The sequence below is a fragment of the Camelus bactrianus genome, chromosome 16 (assembly GCF_048773025.1).
Source record: "Camelus bactrianus isolate YW-2024 breed Bactrian camel chromosome 16, ASM4877302v1, whole genome shotgun sequence".
NCBI lineage: Eukaryota > Metazoa > Chordata > Mammalia > Artiodactyla > Camelidae > Camelus > Camelus bactrianus.
In genome coordinates this window covers 31,197,598-31,208,229 of record NC_133554.1, presented here as the reverse complement: position 1 = coordinate 31,208,229, position 10,632 = coordinate 31,197,598, and the positions used below count along the sequence as shown (strand labels likewise).

At 59.0% G+C, this 10,632-nt stretch overlaps 1 protein-coding gene across 4 annotated transcripts; it reads left to right on the top strand.

The window, feature by feature from the left end:
• Positions 1-1,306: 1,306 nt before the first annotated feature.
• GRB7 (growth factor receptor bound protein 7) lies at positions 1,307-9,916 on the top strand. 4 transcript variants are annotated; one of them, XM_074342904.1, is made up of 15 exons: positions 1,307-1,609; positions 5,461-5,664; positions 5,767-5,920; positions 6,105-6,261; positions 6,389-6,510; positions 6,605-6,682; positions 7,016-7,153; positions 7,492-7,602; positions 7,808-7,906; positions 8,198-8,278; positions 8,386-8,502; positions 8,676-8,736; positions 8,869-8,956; positions 9,037-9,154; positions 9,383-9,916. In XM_074342904.1, exons 2-15 carry the CDS (start codon positions 5,513-5,515, stop codon positions 9,527-9,529), a joined length of 1,623 nt encoding a protein of 540 aa, XP_074199005.1. In that variant the 5' UTR covers positions 1,307-1,609; positions 5,461-5,512; the 3' UTR covers positions 9,530-9,916. The 4 variants fall into 4 exon arrangements, with proteins under 4 accessions (XP_074199005.1, XP_074199004.1, XP_074199006.1 ...); XM_074342903.1 differs by having other exon boundaries at positions 1,308-1,498; XM_074342905.1 differs by lacking the exon at positions 1,307-1,609 and adding an exon at positions 1,648-1,766 and having other exon boundaries at positions 9,061-9,154.
• The last annotated feature ends 716 nt before the right edge of the window (positions 9,917-10,632 follow it).

The following is a 10,632-nucleotide window of genomic DNA, read 5'->3' as shown; positions in this document are numbered from 1 at the left end:
GTGTGGCCTCCTTTCCTTCCTTCTCCACCCCAACTCTGCCTCTGCATGCTCTGTCCCCTTTTGCCAAGGGCTTTGGCCCTTGTTCCATCGTCATGAAATGTGTCCCCTCCCATTCCCACCCACCAATCCCAATCTCTTCCCTTCCACAGACAATGTCCCCTCTGCTCAATTGTCATTTCCATGGAGAAGTCTCCCCTAACTCCCTGGGTAAGTCATTCTCCCAGCATAGTTGTTACCTGTCATTTCTCATTATTTGTGTGATTCTTTGATTAACATCAGCCTTCCTGATTGGGCAGCATGAAGATAAGGGTGGAGTCTGTTTTGTGGGTCCCTGTATCCCCAATGTCAAGCATGGGGTTGGGATATAGTAGGTACTTAACAAACATTAGTTGAGTGAATGAAGGAATGATTGAGTGAATTGTCGACCATGTTTTGTACAAGCTGTTCTGTGGCCCAGGTGACCTTGCCCCCTCTCCCACTTCTCTGCTTAGTCCACTCATACTGGTTTTTCCAAGGAAAACCCAGTTTGGAGAAAGTTGATCCTGAAGCCACTCCTCCATGGTCCCCCAGGGCAGACCTCTTATCACCCCTATGAATTGTTTGTTTACTCAACTGTCACCCACTTGGACTGGGAGGTGGCTGCTGCCTTTGATCTCAGCCTTCCAGGCCCTCTCTCCACTCTTGTGTTTGCCTAGTGCTGAAGGAGAGTGCTAAGGGGAGTCCCCTGGCACCTGGCCAGAGCTTTCCCCAAATCTCTTCTCGCACCATGAGACCTTGCCTAACCCCTTCTATTTCAGAAGGAGAAGCTGAGACCCTGGACTTTGCTTAGAAGGGAGGATATATGCTGGTATCCTCTGGGGGGCCAGGGTGCATCCTGGGTGGCCAACCCATGGCTGGAGGTCACGGGGCAGGCCATGTTGCTGGCCACCCCTCTGGCTGGCTTCCCTCTTTCGAAGAGTGTCCTTTGCCCCGGTTGGTAGGACCCAGAGCCGCAGACAGGCCCCCTAAATTGGCCAATGAACAGACCAGGTTTAGGGAGGGCAATGGGGAAGAGTGGACGGGGCTGTTTCCAGGCCCAGGCCCCTGACCTTCCAGTCCCCAGCACCTCCCTCCCAGGTTGTGAGGACTCTAGATCTTTGCTCTTGAGGTTGTTCAGTTCGACTGTCTTTCCCCTGGCACCTACTGCCAGGCTAAGAAGGACAAAAACAATCCTAGGCAGCGCAGTGTCAGGGAGTCCCCGCCCCTCCTCCTGTGCTTCCTCCTCCCAGGCCCCTCCCCCAGGCCCCGCCCCCACCTGCCCAAGATAATTTGTTTCCTTGGGCCAGGAACCTGGACAACAGGGCTCAGCCTCCCCCTACTTCTACGACCAAAGTCGGGAGACCCTCCCACCTGTAGAGAAGAGGGAGAGGATTTGAAGTCAAGTCCACGAATCTGAGGTCCCTAGACAGAACCAGACTTTGGACCCTGTGTCCTACTACTTCTGCTGGGGCTCCTCCAGGTAAGGGGACTGAGATCGGTCCCAGGCGACAACCTGCTCCCACCCCCAGCCGCACCAGGGCCCCAGGCTGCGCCCGTCTCAGGGCCAGGAGCTGGCTGGCTGGCTGCCCAGGTAGGCGGACGGGCAGCTGCCTGGCTCCCCCTCCCCTTCCCCCTTCAGTGATGTCAGGCCAAGGGCGGGGACAGAAGGGGGACAGGTAGTTAAGGGCTTGGCGTCTTCCTCCCTAAACCGGTGGCCCCAGCCAGGTGTACCAACGCCTAGGGTCCAGGTAAGGACCAAAGCAGGCACTTTATCTTGGGGGTGGGTACCGGCAGATCTGTCAATATGGAATGATTCGGCCTCACTTTTTCTTCTCCTCCAGTCTCCCATCCCATCCCTTCTTCACCATCTGCCCTCAGTCTCCCTAATTCTCATTTCCTGTCCTCACAATTCCTTCTGTCCCTCTCTGCACCCACCCCAGCCCCCACCCTGCCCCAACACACACAGACACACACACACACACACAAACACACCAGCCCAAGCAAGATCTCAGATTCTCTTCTGGAGACGCAGCTTTCCCGCTGAAACTAGCCCCTCCCCACATTCCCAGAAAGAGAGCTGGGAGGGGAGTCCTAACATCGAGGGGGCTGCCCCAAGTCTCTTCCTTGCTCAGTCTGACTGGACCCCAGCATGAGTTTCCCGAAGTCTCTTAAAGACAGACGGCTCCGCGAGGGCAGTGAGGTACCCCCAAATTTGGAGGGCAGTAGGAGAGGGATTCTCGAGATTGCTAGAGCTCCGTCTCCTACTCAGGAATCCAGGGTCCTGCCCTCGGATGGGAAGGTGGGGATGAGGCAGGCCCCGGGGTCCCTCCTGGCTTCAGAAAGAAGTGGTCTTGGTAGGTTGGAGGGCTTGACGGTGAAGGGTCTGCAGCGCAGTGGGGCCTGGGGAGTGTGTGTGCTGGAGGGCAGAGTGCTTTGTCTGTCTGAATAGGCAGGGGAAAGACCAGGTCTGGGTCTCCTTGGCACGTTGAGGATGGAGAATGCACCTGCCCGCCATTGTCAGGCCTTCCTACCCCACTGCCCCTCAGTGCCCCGCCTTGGTCTGCCGATCATGGACTCTGCTCTCCCCTCTTCCCCCAATATCCTGCTGGGGGGGGGGGGGGCCTGTGAAGGCAAGCAGCCTGTAATAATTAACTCCACAGACACTCTAGCATTCTTCCGAAATTAAACTTTAAAAGAGCTGCCCCCCTTACTCCCATTGGGCGTTTTTACCCTAGTGAGGGTGTGGGCGGGGCCTCAGGGTCCTGGGCCCTCCCCCCAACTCAGGGTCACCTAGGGGTTTCCCGCCTCCTCACCTGGGCCCTCACCCCAAGAGCTCCCCCCAGGTAAAGCCTTCCCCACTACAGTCAATCCCGATGGGGGCGGGGCGTGGGATCCTGGGCCAGGCGGGGGCCTTCCCGCCACCTCCAGGCCTCTGCTCTTCCAGCCCCTCCCCCGCCCCTGGGAGGCACCGAAGGTGGCCTTGTTTTCTACGCTGGGCCCTGCCTCCCGCCCAGGCTGGCCAGGTGGGGCCCGATTCAGGAAGTAAACAAGGAGGCAGGAGGCCGGGAGGGCGGGAAGGAGGGGTGGGGCAGGAGCCGCCCGGGCCGGAGAGGCTACTGGGGAAGACGCAGCTAGGAGTCAGACTGATTTGAGGGGTCGCTTTCTTCAATATAACCTTCCCAGGGCCCCAGTTTGAAAGATTCAGGTCTCCTGGGGTGGAAGTGGGGGAGCTGCCCAGGCCCTACAGCTAGGACCGAGTAGGACCCTCATTTCTTTTGTCCTGACTGCCCCACTCCTGGCTTGCCCTTAGAAGGGTCTGGAGAACCAAGTGAAGGGATGTGAAGTCTAAACCTCTCTTGAGTCAGCCCTCCCACCCACAGAGGCCAGACTCCAATCCGATTTAAATCTCCCCTTCCTCTTCCAAACCTCTGATTCCTCCTCTCTCTGGGATGGGGGAGGACCCAGACCACCCCACTATTGGCTTCCAGATTCCTGGAGGGGGTAGCCCCTGCAACCCCTCCCCTAATTCTCCCTGGAATGAAGTCACGGGGCGGTTTGCCAGGGGTTAGACAGCGGCTGGGAGTGGGGCCTTGTGTTTGGGTGTTGATGCGCTGGTGACTGACTATTGATGTTCGATGGTAGGTGTGTCTTCCCCTTCCTGGCGGGACCCTGAGCCCCCTCCCTGGTTCTGCCACCTGGCCTTTCTCTGTCTGATCTATGTCTTGACTTTCCACTCCTGCTCCTGAGTACACCTCTGGCCAGGACACCCAGGAGGGTGACTTAGGAGGACCGTCATCCCCCCGGGGTGATGTGGATGAATCCCTTGGACCAGCTGAGCCCTGGGTGTTAAGGCTGGAAGGAAAGTCTAGAGGGCCCCAGACAGGAGAGGGAACACTGCATGTTTCTTGGGTTATTTTGCATGAGCAAGTGAGGGGCATCCCTGAAAGGTCAGCTCCACTCCAGATGGGCTTCTGAATCCAGGCCGGGCCTTTCTTCTCTCCTTCCTGGGTGAGGGGCCTCCTGGGCTGGGTGGTGACTACCAGACTGGGCCCCATTGCAGGTCCCACCTGGACTGCTGGAGTGGGAGGTAGGCCAAGGGGGCGGGGAGGAGGAGATGATGTCAGAGGAGCCTCCAGCCCACATCCTCCTCGCCCATCCTGGTCCCAGCCCTCCCCTATTCCTCCCAGGCCTAGGTTGGGGGCAGGAGTAGAGGTGGGGTGGGTAGAAGCAGGGTTGTTTGTGTTTCTCCTAAGCCAGGAAGTTGTGCTGATGAGTCAAGGTTGAATGGAGAGCCCCAGGCAGTGCTGTCCCGCCCCACCCTGACTCACCTGTCCCCCAAATCTCCTAAAGCCCTCACTTAAGGGTCGGGGACCTGCCTCATCCTGGGGTGAGGGGGTCAATCCCAGGTGCCTGAGGCAACTGAACTGCACTGGCCCAGTGTCTGGAGAGCCAGCAGGAGGCTGAACAGAGTTCTCCTAGGGCCTCCCAGATTTCAGCTCAGCAAAAAGGGTCTTGGTTTCTGTGGAGGAGGGGTACGCAGGGCCTCTGTCTTTGCCCCATCTCTTTTATCCTTACTCGTCCTGGATGCCTGTGTACCACCTATGTGTGATAAGACATGGGCCAGCCCTGGCCTTGCCTGGGATGTCCGCGTGTCTTCAGACCAGTGGGTGGATAAGACAGGTGCACAGTCATTGGCACAGGGGCCCCAGCCCAGTGCCGAGAGGGAGCCCTTCAGACTGACTGTGGAAAATCCAGGAAGGCTTCTTAGAGGAAGTAGCTCTGGCATGGAGGCCTCAAGAAAGCTGGGCGGATGAAGGGCCTGGGGGAGGCACACAAGTTTTAGGGGCTGCCAGGGAAAAGGCCCCCAGGCTAGCCCTCTCCCTCCCACCGCAGCTGAGCCTGCCTCCTGCCCTCCTGTTTCCTGTCCTTCCCCACCTCCTTCTCCCCTTCTGGGCGTCACTCAGCACTTGGGCAGGCGTTGCCACAACAGGCGCTGGCAACCAGGTCTGGCAATGAAACGCTGGAAAAACCCGGGGCAGAGCCCAGGAGTGAGTCCCCCAAGCTCGGAAATGGAGGGGTGACACTAAGTCCCAAGCCCCAGACCTGCTGGGGGTTGTGGAGTCTGTTGCTGCTGCCTGGCTTGGGACCCTCATAGCCCTTCTCCTCGGCAACTTGAGGCTCAGGAAGAGGCTAAGGCTAAGATTGGATCTGGAGTCCACACACCGGGTCCCACTCCCTGGCTCACCTCTGATGGGATGAGAATGCTTCTTTCTCAGGGGCTCAGGGCCCCCTTTTGTAAAAAGCGCTCATGCTACCCTTCCCCAGAGGCCCCAGGGAACTCCAGGTAGAGGGGGAGCAATGAGGTGCTGTGTAAACTCTGAGGGGCATCTTGATAGCAAGATGAAGTCAGGAGGTCCTGGTCTTCTTGGCCCCTCTCCCCAGGACAAGGGCACAGGAGCAGCTGTGTGCCCCACCGTCTTCTCCCTCAGATGTCATGGAGCTGGGTCTGTCTCCACCTCATCTCAGCAGCTCCCCGGAAGACCTGTACCTGGCCCCTGGGACCCCTCCTGGGACTCCCCCGCCTCCCGATGTCCCCCTGTCTGGGGAGGTGAAAAGGTCCCAGCCTCTGCCCATTCCGACCGGCAGGTAAAATGGGGTGATGGCTGAGGAAGGCTGCGGGGATCTGTCAGCACTGGGTGACACACAGAGTCTTTTAGTCAACTCCTCCCCTCTCCCCTTCACCCCCAGGAAACTTCTTCGTGAGGAGGAGCTGCGGTCAACCTCCCTACCCTCCATCCCCAACCCCTTTCCTGAGCTCTGCAGTCCTCCTTCACAGACCCCCATTCTTGGGGGGCCCTCCTGTGCAAGGGGGCTGCTCCCTAGAGACACCAGCTGTCCTCACGTGAGTTGTCCTGGGAAAGGGAAGGCAGGGAGCATGAGGTGCTATGGGATGGGGTGGACACTGTGCCACTTTGGAGGAGGTGGGGGGTTTGGACCTCAGGGGTCCCTGAGGGTAGAGCACGTGGGGAAGGGGAAAGAACCACCCTTTGCCCTTCCTCGAGTCATCTGCCGCTCCTGGGGTGCAGGTCATAAAGGTGTACAGCGAAGATGGGGCATGCCGGTCAGTGGAGGTGGCGGCGGGAGCCACAGCTCGCTACGTGTGTGACATGCTGGTGCAGCGATCTCACTCCCTGAGTGATGAGAACTGGGGGCTGGTGGAGTGCCACCCCCATCTAGCACTGGGTGAGCTGGGGTGCAGGGGCGCTGCCTGGACCAGGAGGCAATGCTTCACACCTTGGGCTAGGCAGGTGGCTCATCCCGGAGGCCTGGCTGGTCTCCATTGACCCCTGTTTCTTGCCCTTGATCCCAGAGCGGGGCTTGGAGGACCATGAGTCGGTGGTGGAGGTGCAGGCTGCCTGGCCCATTGGAGGAGACAGCCGCTTCGTCTTCCGGAAAAACTTCGCCAAGTACGAGCTATTCAAGAGCACCCCGGTGAGTATGTGCTATTGGGGGGAGCTGGGCGCTGGGACACCTGATCCCCTTCCTGGATCCTCAGCCCCTGACTCCTGACTCCTTTTCCCTTCAGCACTCCCTGTTCCCAGAAAAGATGGTCTCCAGCTGTCTGGATACACACACGGGCATATCCCACGAGGACCTCATCCAGGTGAGGGGACATCCCATTTCATGGTATATCAGTGGTTCCCCAGGATTGCTCATTGCTTCTTGGCCCTTAAGCCTGTGCCTTTCATCTGTGGGCTGGAACACCCAGCACAGCTCTAAGTGACTATGGACAAGTCACTTTTCCTGCCTGAGCATCAGTTTCTTCGTCTGTTAAATGGAGACAATAAATGCATGTGGAGCCCCTCCTGCCGTAAAGGCAGGCCCTGGGAAGGCCTGTGTGTGTGTGTGTGTGTGTGTGTGTGTGTCTGTGTGTCTGTGTGTCTGTGTATTTCAGGGGCACCTGCAGGCCTCTCACCCTGTTCCCCTCTGGCCTCAGAACTTCCTGAATGCAGGCAGCTTCCCAGAGATCCAGGGCTTCCTGCAGCTGCGGGGATCAGGACGCAAGCTTTGGAAACGTTTCTTCTGCTTCCTCCGCCGATCTGGCCTGTATTACTCCACAAAGGGCACCTCCAAGGTGAGGTCTTGAGGGTGACGGCCCCAGCCCCTCAGATACCCCACCCCTGGTCCTTCTAGGAGCTGCCCCTTCCCTGTTACAACTCTTGGTCCTTTCACGCCCTAGGCCCTGAGCCCCTCAGCTGCTCCTCTTTCCCTCCCAACTTACCAGCCCCCAGAGGTAGCAGTGGGAGAGGCAGGTGAACTGAGTTCAAGTCCTGGCTCTACTTGTATTTGCTATGTGACCTGGGGTACTTCTCTGCCCTCTCTGGGACTGAACTCTCCTCAGCTGGCTTAGTGGGGTGGTCATAAGGGGGCAGGGTCTGTCTGTACTAAGTCCTGCTCACTCATGCTGTGCAGGACCCGCGGCACCTGCAGTATGTAGCAGATGTGAACGAATCCAACGTGTATGTGGTGACTCAGGGCCGCAAGCTCTATGGGATGCCCACGGACTTCGGCTTCTGCATCAAGGTGAAGACCCTGGCCTGGCCTGGCCTGGCCTGGGAGAGAGCGGGAGCCACTCAGTCCCCAGGATCCTTCCTGGGGCTTCTGAGCTCCCTCTGGGACCCCCAGACTCCTCTTCCTGCACCCTGCCCAGCCCCACGGAGGCGGGAGATGGGAGACAATATCTGGTCTTAAGGCAGATATGGGACCAGCCAGTTTCCTCTCCTCACAGCCAAATAAGCTTCGAAATGGCCACAAGGGGCTTCGCGTCTTCTGCAGTGAGGATGAGCAGAGCCGCACCTGCTGGTTGGCTGCCTTCCGCCTCTTCAAGGTGAGGTCCTGGCACTGACATGGGAGAGCGGGCCGCGCCCTTGGGATGCCTGGCATGAGGGAGGAGTTGTAGCTCTGCCCTCAGGAAGTCTCCAGAATGAGGGGGCATCACAGCCTTGCTCTCTCGGAATCCTGGGTCCAAGGCTGGAGTCACAGCTTTGGCTTCAGGAAGTCCCTTATCTAGGGGCAGAGATGTAGCCTTGCTCTTGGGGTGTTCTGGTCGGGAATGGGGGTGGGGGTGTCACAGCCCAGCCCCCAGTACCTGTTTGACCTCCAGCTCTCTTTCTCTCAGTACGGGGTGCAGCTGTATAAGAATTATCAGCAGGCACAGTGCCGCCACCTGCGCCCACCCTGCGTGGGCTCCCCGCCCTTGGTGAGTGTGCACAGGGGTGTTAGCTGGGGGCAGGCACCCAGGCCCCGAGCCAGGGATACTTGGGTCCTGTTCTGACCCCTCCCCTCCCCATCCTATCCCGCCTGCAGAGGAGCGTCTCAGACAACACCCTGGTGGCCATGGACTTCTCTGGCCATGCCGGGCGTGTCATCGAGAACCCCCGGGAGGCTCTGAGCGCAGCCCTGGAGGAGGCCCAGGCCTGGAGGGTGAGGGGTCTGCGTTCATCTGCATGTTTGTCCTGTGGGGTTTCCATGGCATGGGAAGAAGAAAGACAGGGGTGAGGGGAGTCCCCTGGCTGCAGAAAGAGGGTCAGTATTCTTGAGGGACTGGTATTACCCCAGCCACGCCCTGACCTCTCGTGTCCCCCACTGCTCTGCAGAAGAAGACGAACCACCGTCTCAGCCTGCCCACCCCAAGCTCAGGCACGAGCCTCAGTGCAGGTGGGTGAGAGTCCTGCACTGGGTCCCCAGGGGTGGGGGCTGCCGTGGCTTCCCTGAGCACTCCTGGCAGGGGTGGTTAGTATGAGGGTCGCCAGCCCCGTGTGACCGCCCATCTGCCTCCCCTCACCCCAGCCATCCACCGCACCCAACCCTGGTTTCATGGACGCATTTCCCGAGAGGAGAGCCAGCGGCTCATCAGGCAGCAGGGCCTGGTAGACGGGTAAGGGGCAGGGCTGGGCAGGGCAACAGAGCCAGGGATAAGAGAGACCTGGGTCAAGGTGGCAGCTGTGTGTCCTTAAGTGATGTGGCCCTGTCTCCTGGCAGCCTCTTCCTGGTCCGAGAGAGTCAGCGGAACCCACAAGGCTTTGTCCTCTCTTTGTGCCACATGCAGAAAGTCAAACATTACCTCATCCTGCCGGTGAGTAGTCCCAGGTTCCTGCCATGGAGACCCAGGGCTCCCAGCAACCCATCCTCATGAGGCCCCCTCAAGAAGCATCCCCTCGCCCCTGGCCCCTGGTGTGTCTGGGGTCTCCCGCTCTTTCCTTTCTCCCGCACAAGCAATGGGGACCTCAGCCCTGGCCCTGGAAGGAGCCCCTCGCGCCTCGTGCCCCTCCCTGACCTTCCACCCGCTATGGCCACATCCCAGAGCGAGGAGGAGGGTCGCCTTTACTTCAGCATGGACGAGGGCCAGACCCGCTTCACCGACCTGCTGCAGCTCGTGGAGTTCCACCAGCTGAACCGCGGCATCCTGCCGTGCCTGCTGCGCCACTGCTGCACCCGCGTGGCCCTCTGACCAGCACACAGCGGCCCGCGCCTCAGCCCCCTCCAGGCGGCCCGCCGCCCCCTCGGCTCGCAGTCTGGACTCCGACGGCGCTGAAGGTGGGGACACGATCATCGTGAAGGACCGGGGGCTCCCCCACTCCGGTTTTCTCCCCTGCTCCTTTGCCTGCCTCAGGCAGAAAGTGCTCCCCGCCCAGGCCACCCTTAACTTCTGAAGGGAAGGCCCTTGGGTGGCCCCCTCCCCTTCACGGAGCTCCTGGGCACTGCTCTGGGGCGGGGCATTATGGGAGAAATGGGGGCAGCCCAGGTGGTCTTTACGCCCCACACTTCGTACAGACTGCAAGGCCAGTTGACCTTCTCTGTTTTATACTAGTGACAATAAAGATTATTTTTTGGTACACTTGTGAGTTCTGTCTGGCAAGACCTGGCTGGCTGGGGTAGAAACGGGGAGGCCTCAAGAATGTGTCAGAGTGATTGAGGGTACACACCAGTCAGCCTGGATGTTTCTTGAGGTGCCGTAGGTCATCTGAGAGTCTCCAGTGCCCAGCATGGAACTGGGTGTCCAAGAATTGCTTGTTGAATGAGTGAATGGACAAGGGATTGTCATCCAGGTGAGATTTTCTGTCAGGACTTCAAGTTATGGGGATCCCTCTAACAGGGCCTGGGAGTTGGAGATGGGTCAGACAGCATCCGTAGCCTCAGCAAGTCCTGGGCTGCCTGGTGGGATAATGAGACAAACACAGTTATGTGTCCTCCAGCACCAGCAAGTCACACAATGGCTTTGTTACCTTACCTCCCGCAGGTCCCTGTGCAGCACCCCTGCCTCAACCCCTCTCCCTCCTCCCCAACCCCAGATCTGCCTTCTGTCCTTACCGTTATTTCTACCCCCTCCAGAAAGCCATTGTGGAATCCCACAGCATTCAGCCCTCTGAGCCTGGCTTTTCTTCCCAGTCTGGCCTTCAACATCCAGAGGGATCTTTCCAAAATATCAATCTGCCTGCTCTCCCAGGCCTTCACTTAAGTGCAGATAGACCCTGCTGGTTCTGGCCTCTGCCCACCGCCCATACCAGTCTGTTTTTATCTAGGAGTTTTATGGTTTTAGCTCTTAGATGATGG

Excerpts from the sequence above, each read along its gene's own strand:
- GRB7 (XM_074342904.1), top strand. The coding sequence starts at position 5,513 with ATGGAGCTGGGTCTGTCTCCACCTCATCTCAGCAGCTCCCCGGAAGAC. Across the intron at positions 6,262-6,388 it reads CCACCCCCATCTAGCACTGG|AGCGGGGCTTGGAGGACCAT; the intron begins GTGAGCTGGGGT and ends CCTTGATCCCAG. Across the intron at positions 8,737-8,868 it reads AGGCACGAGCCTCAGTGCAG|CCATCCACCGCACCCAACCC; the intron begins GTGGGTGAGAGT and ends CCCTCACCCCAG.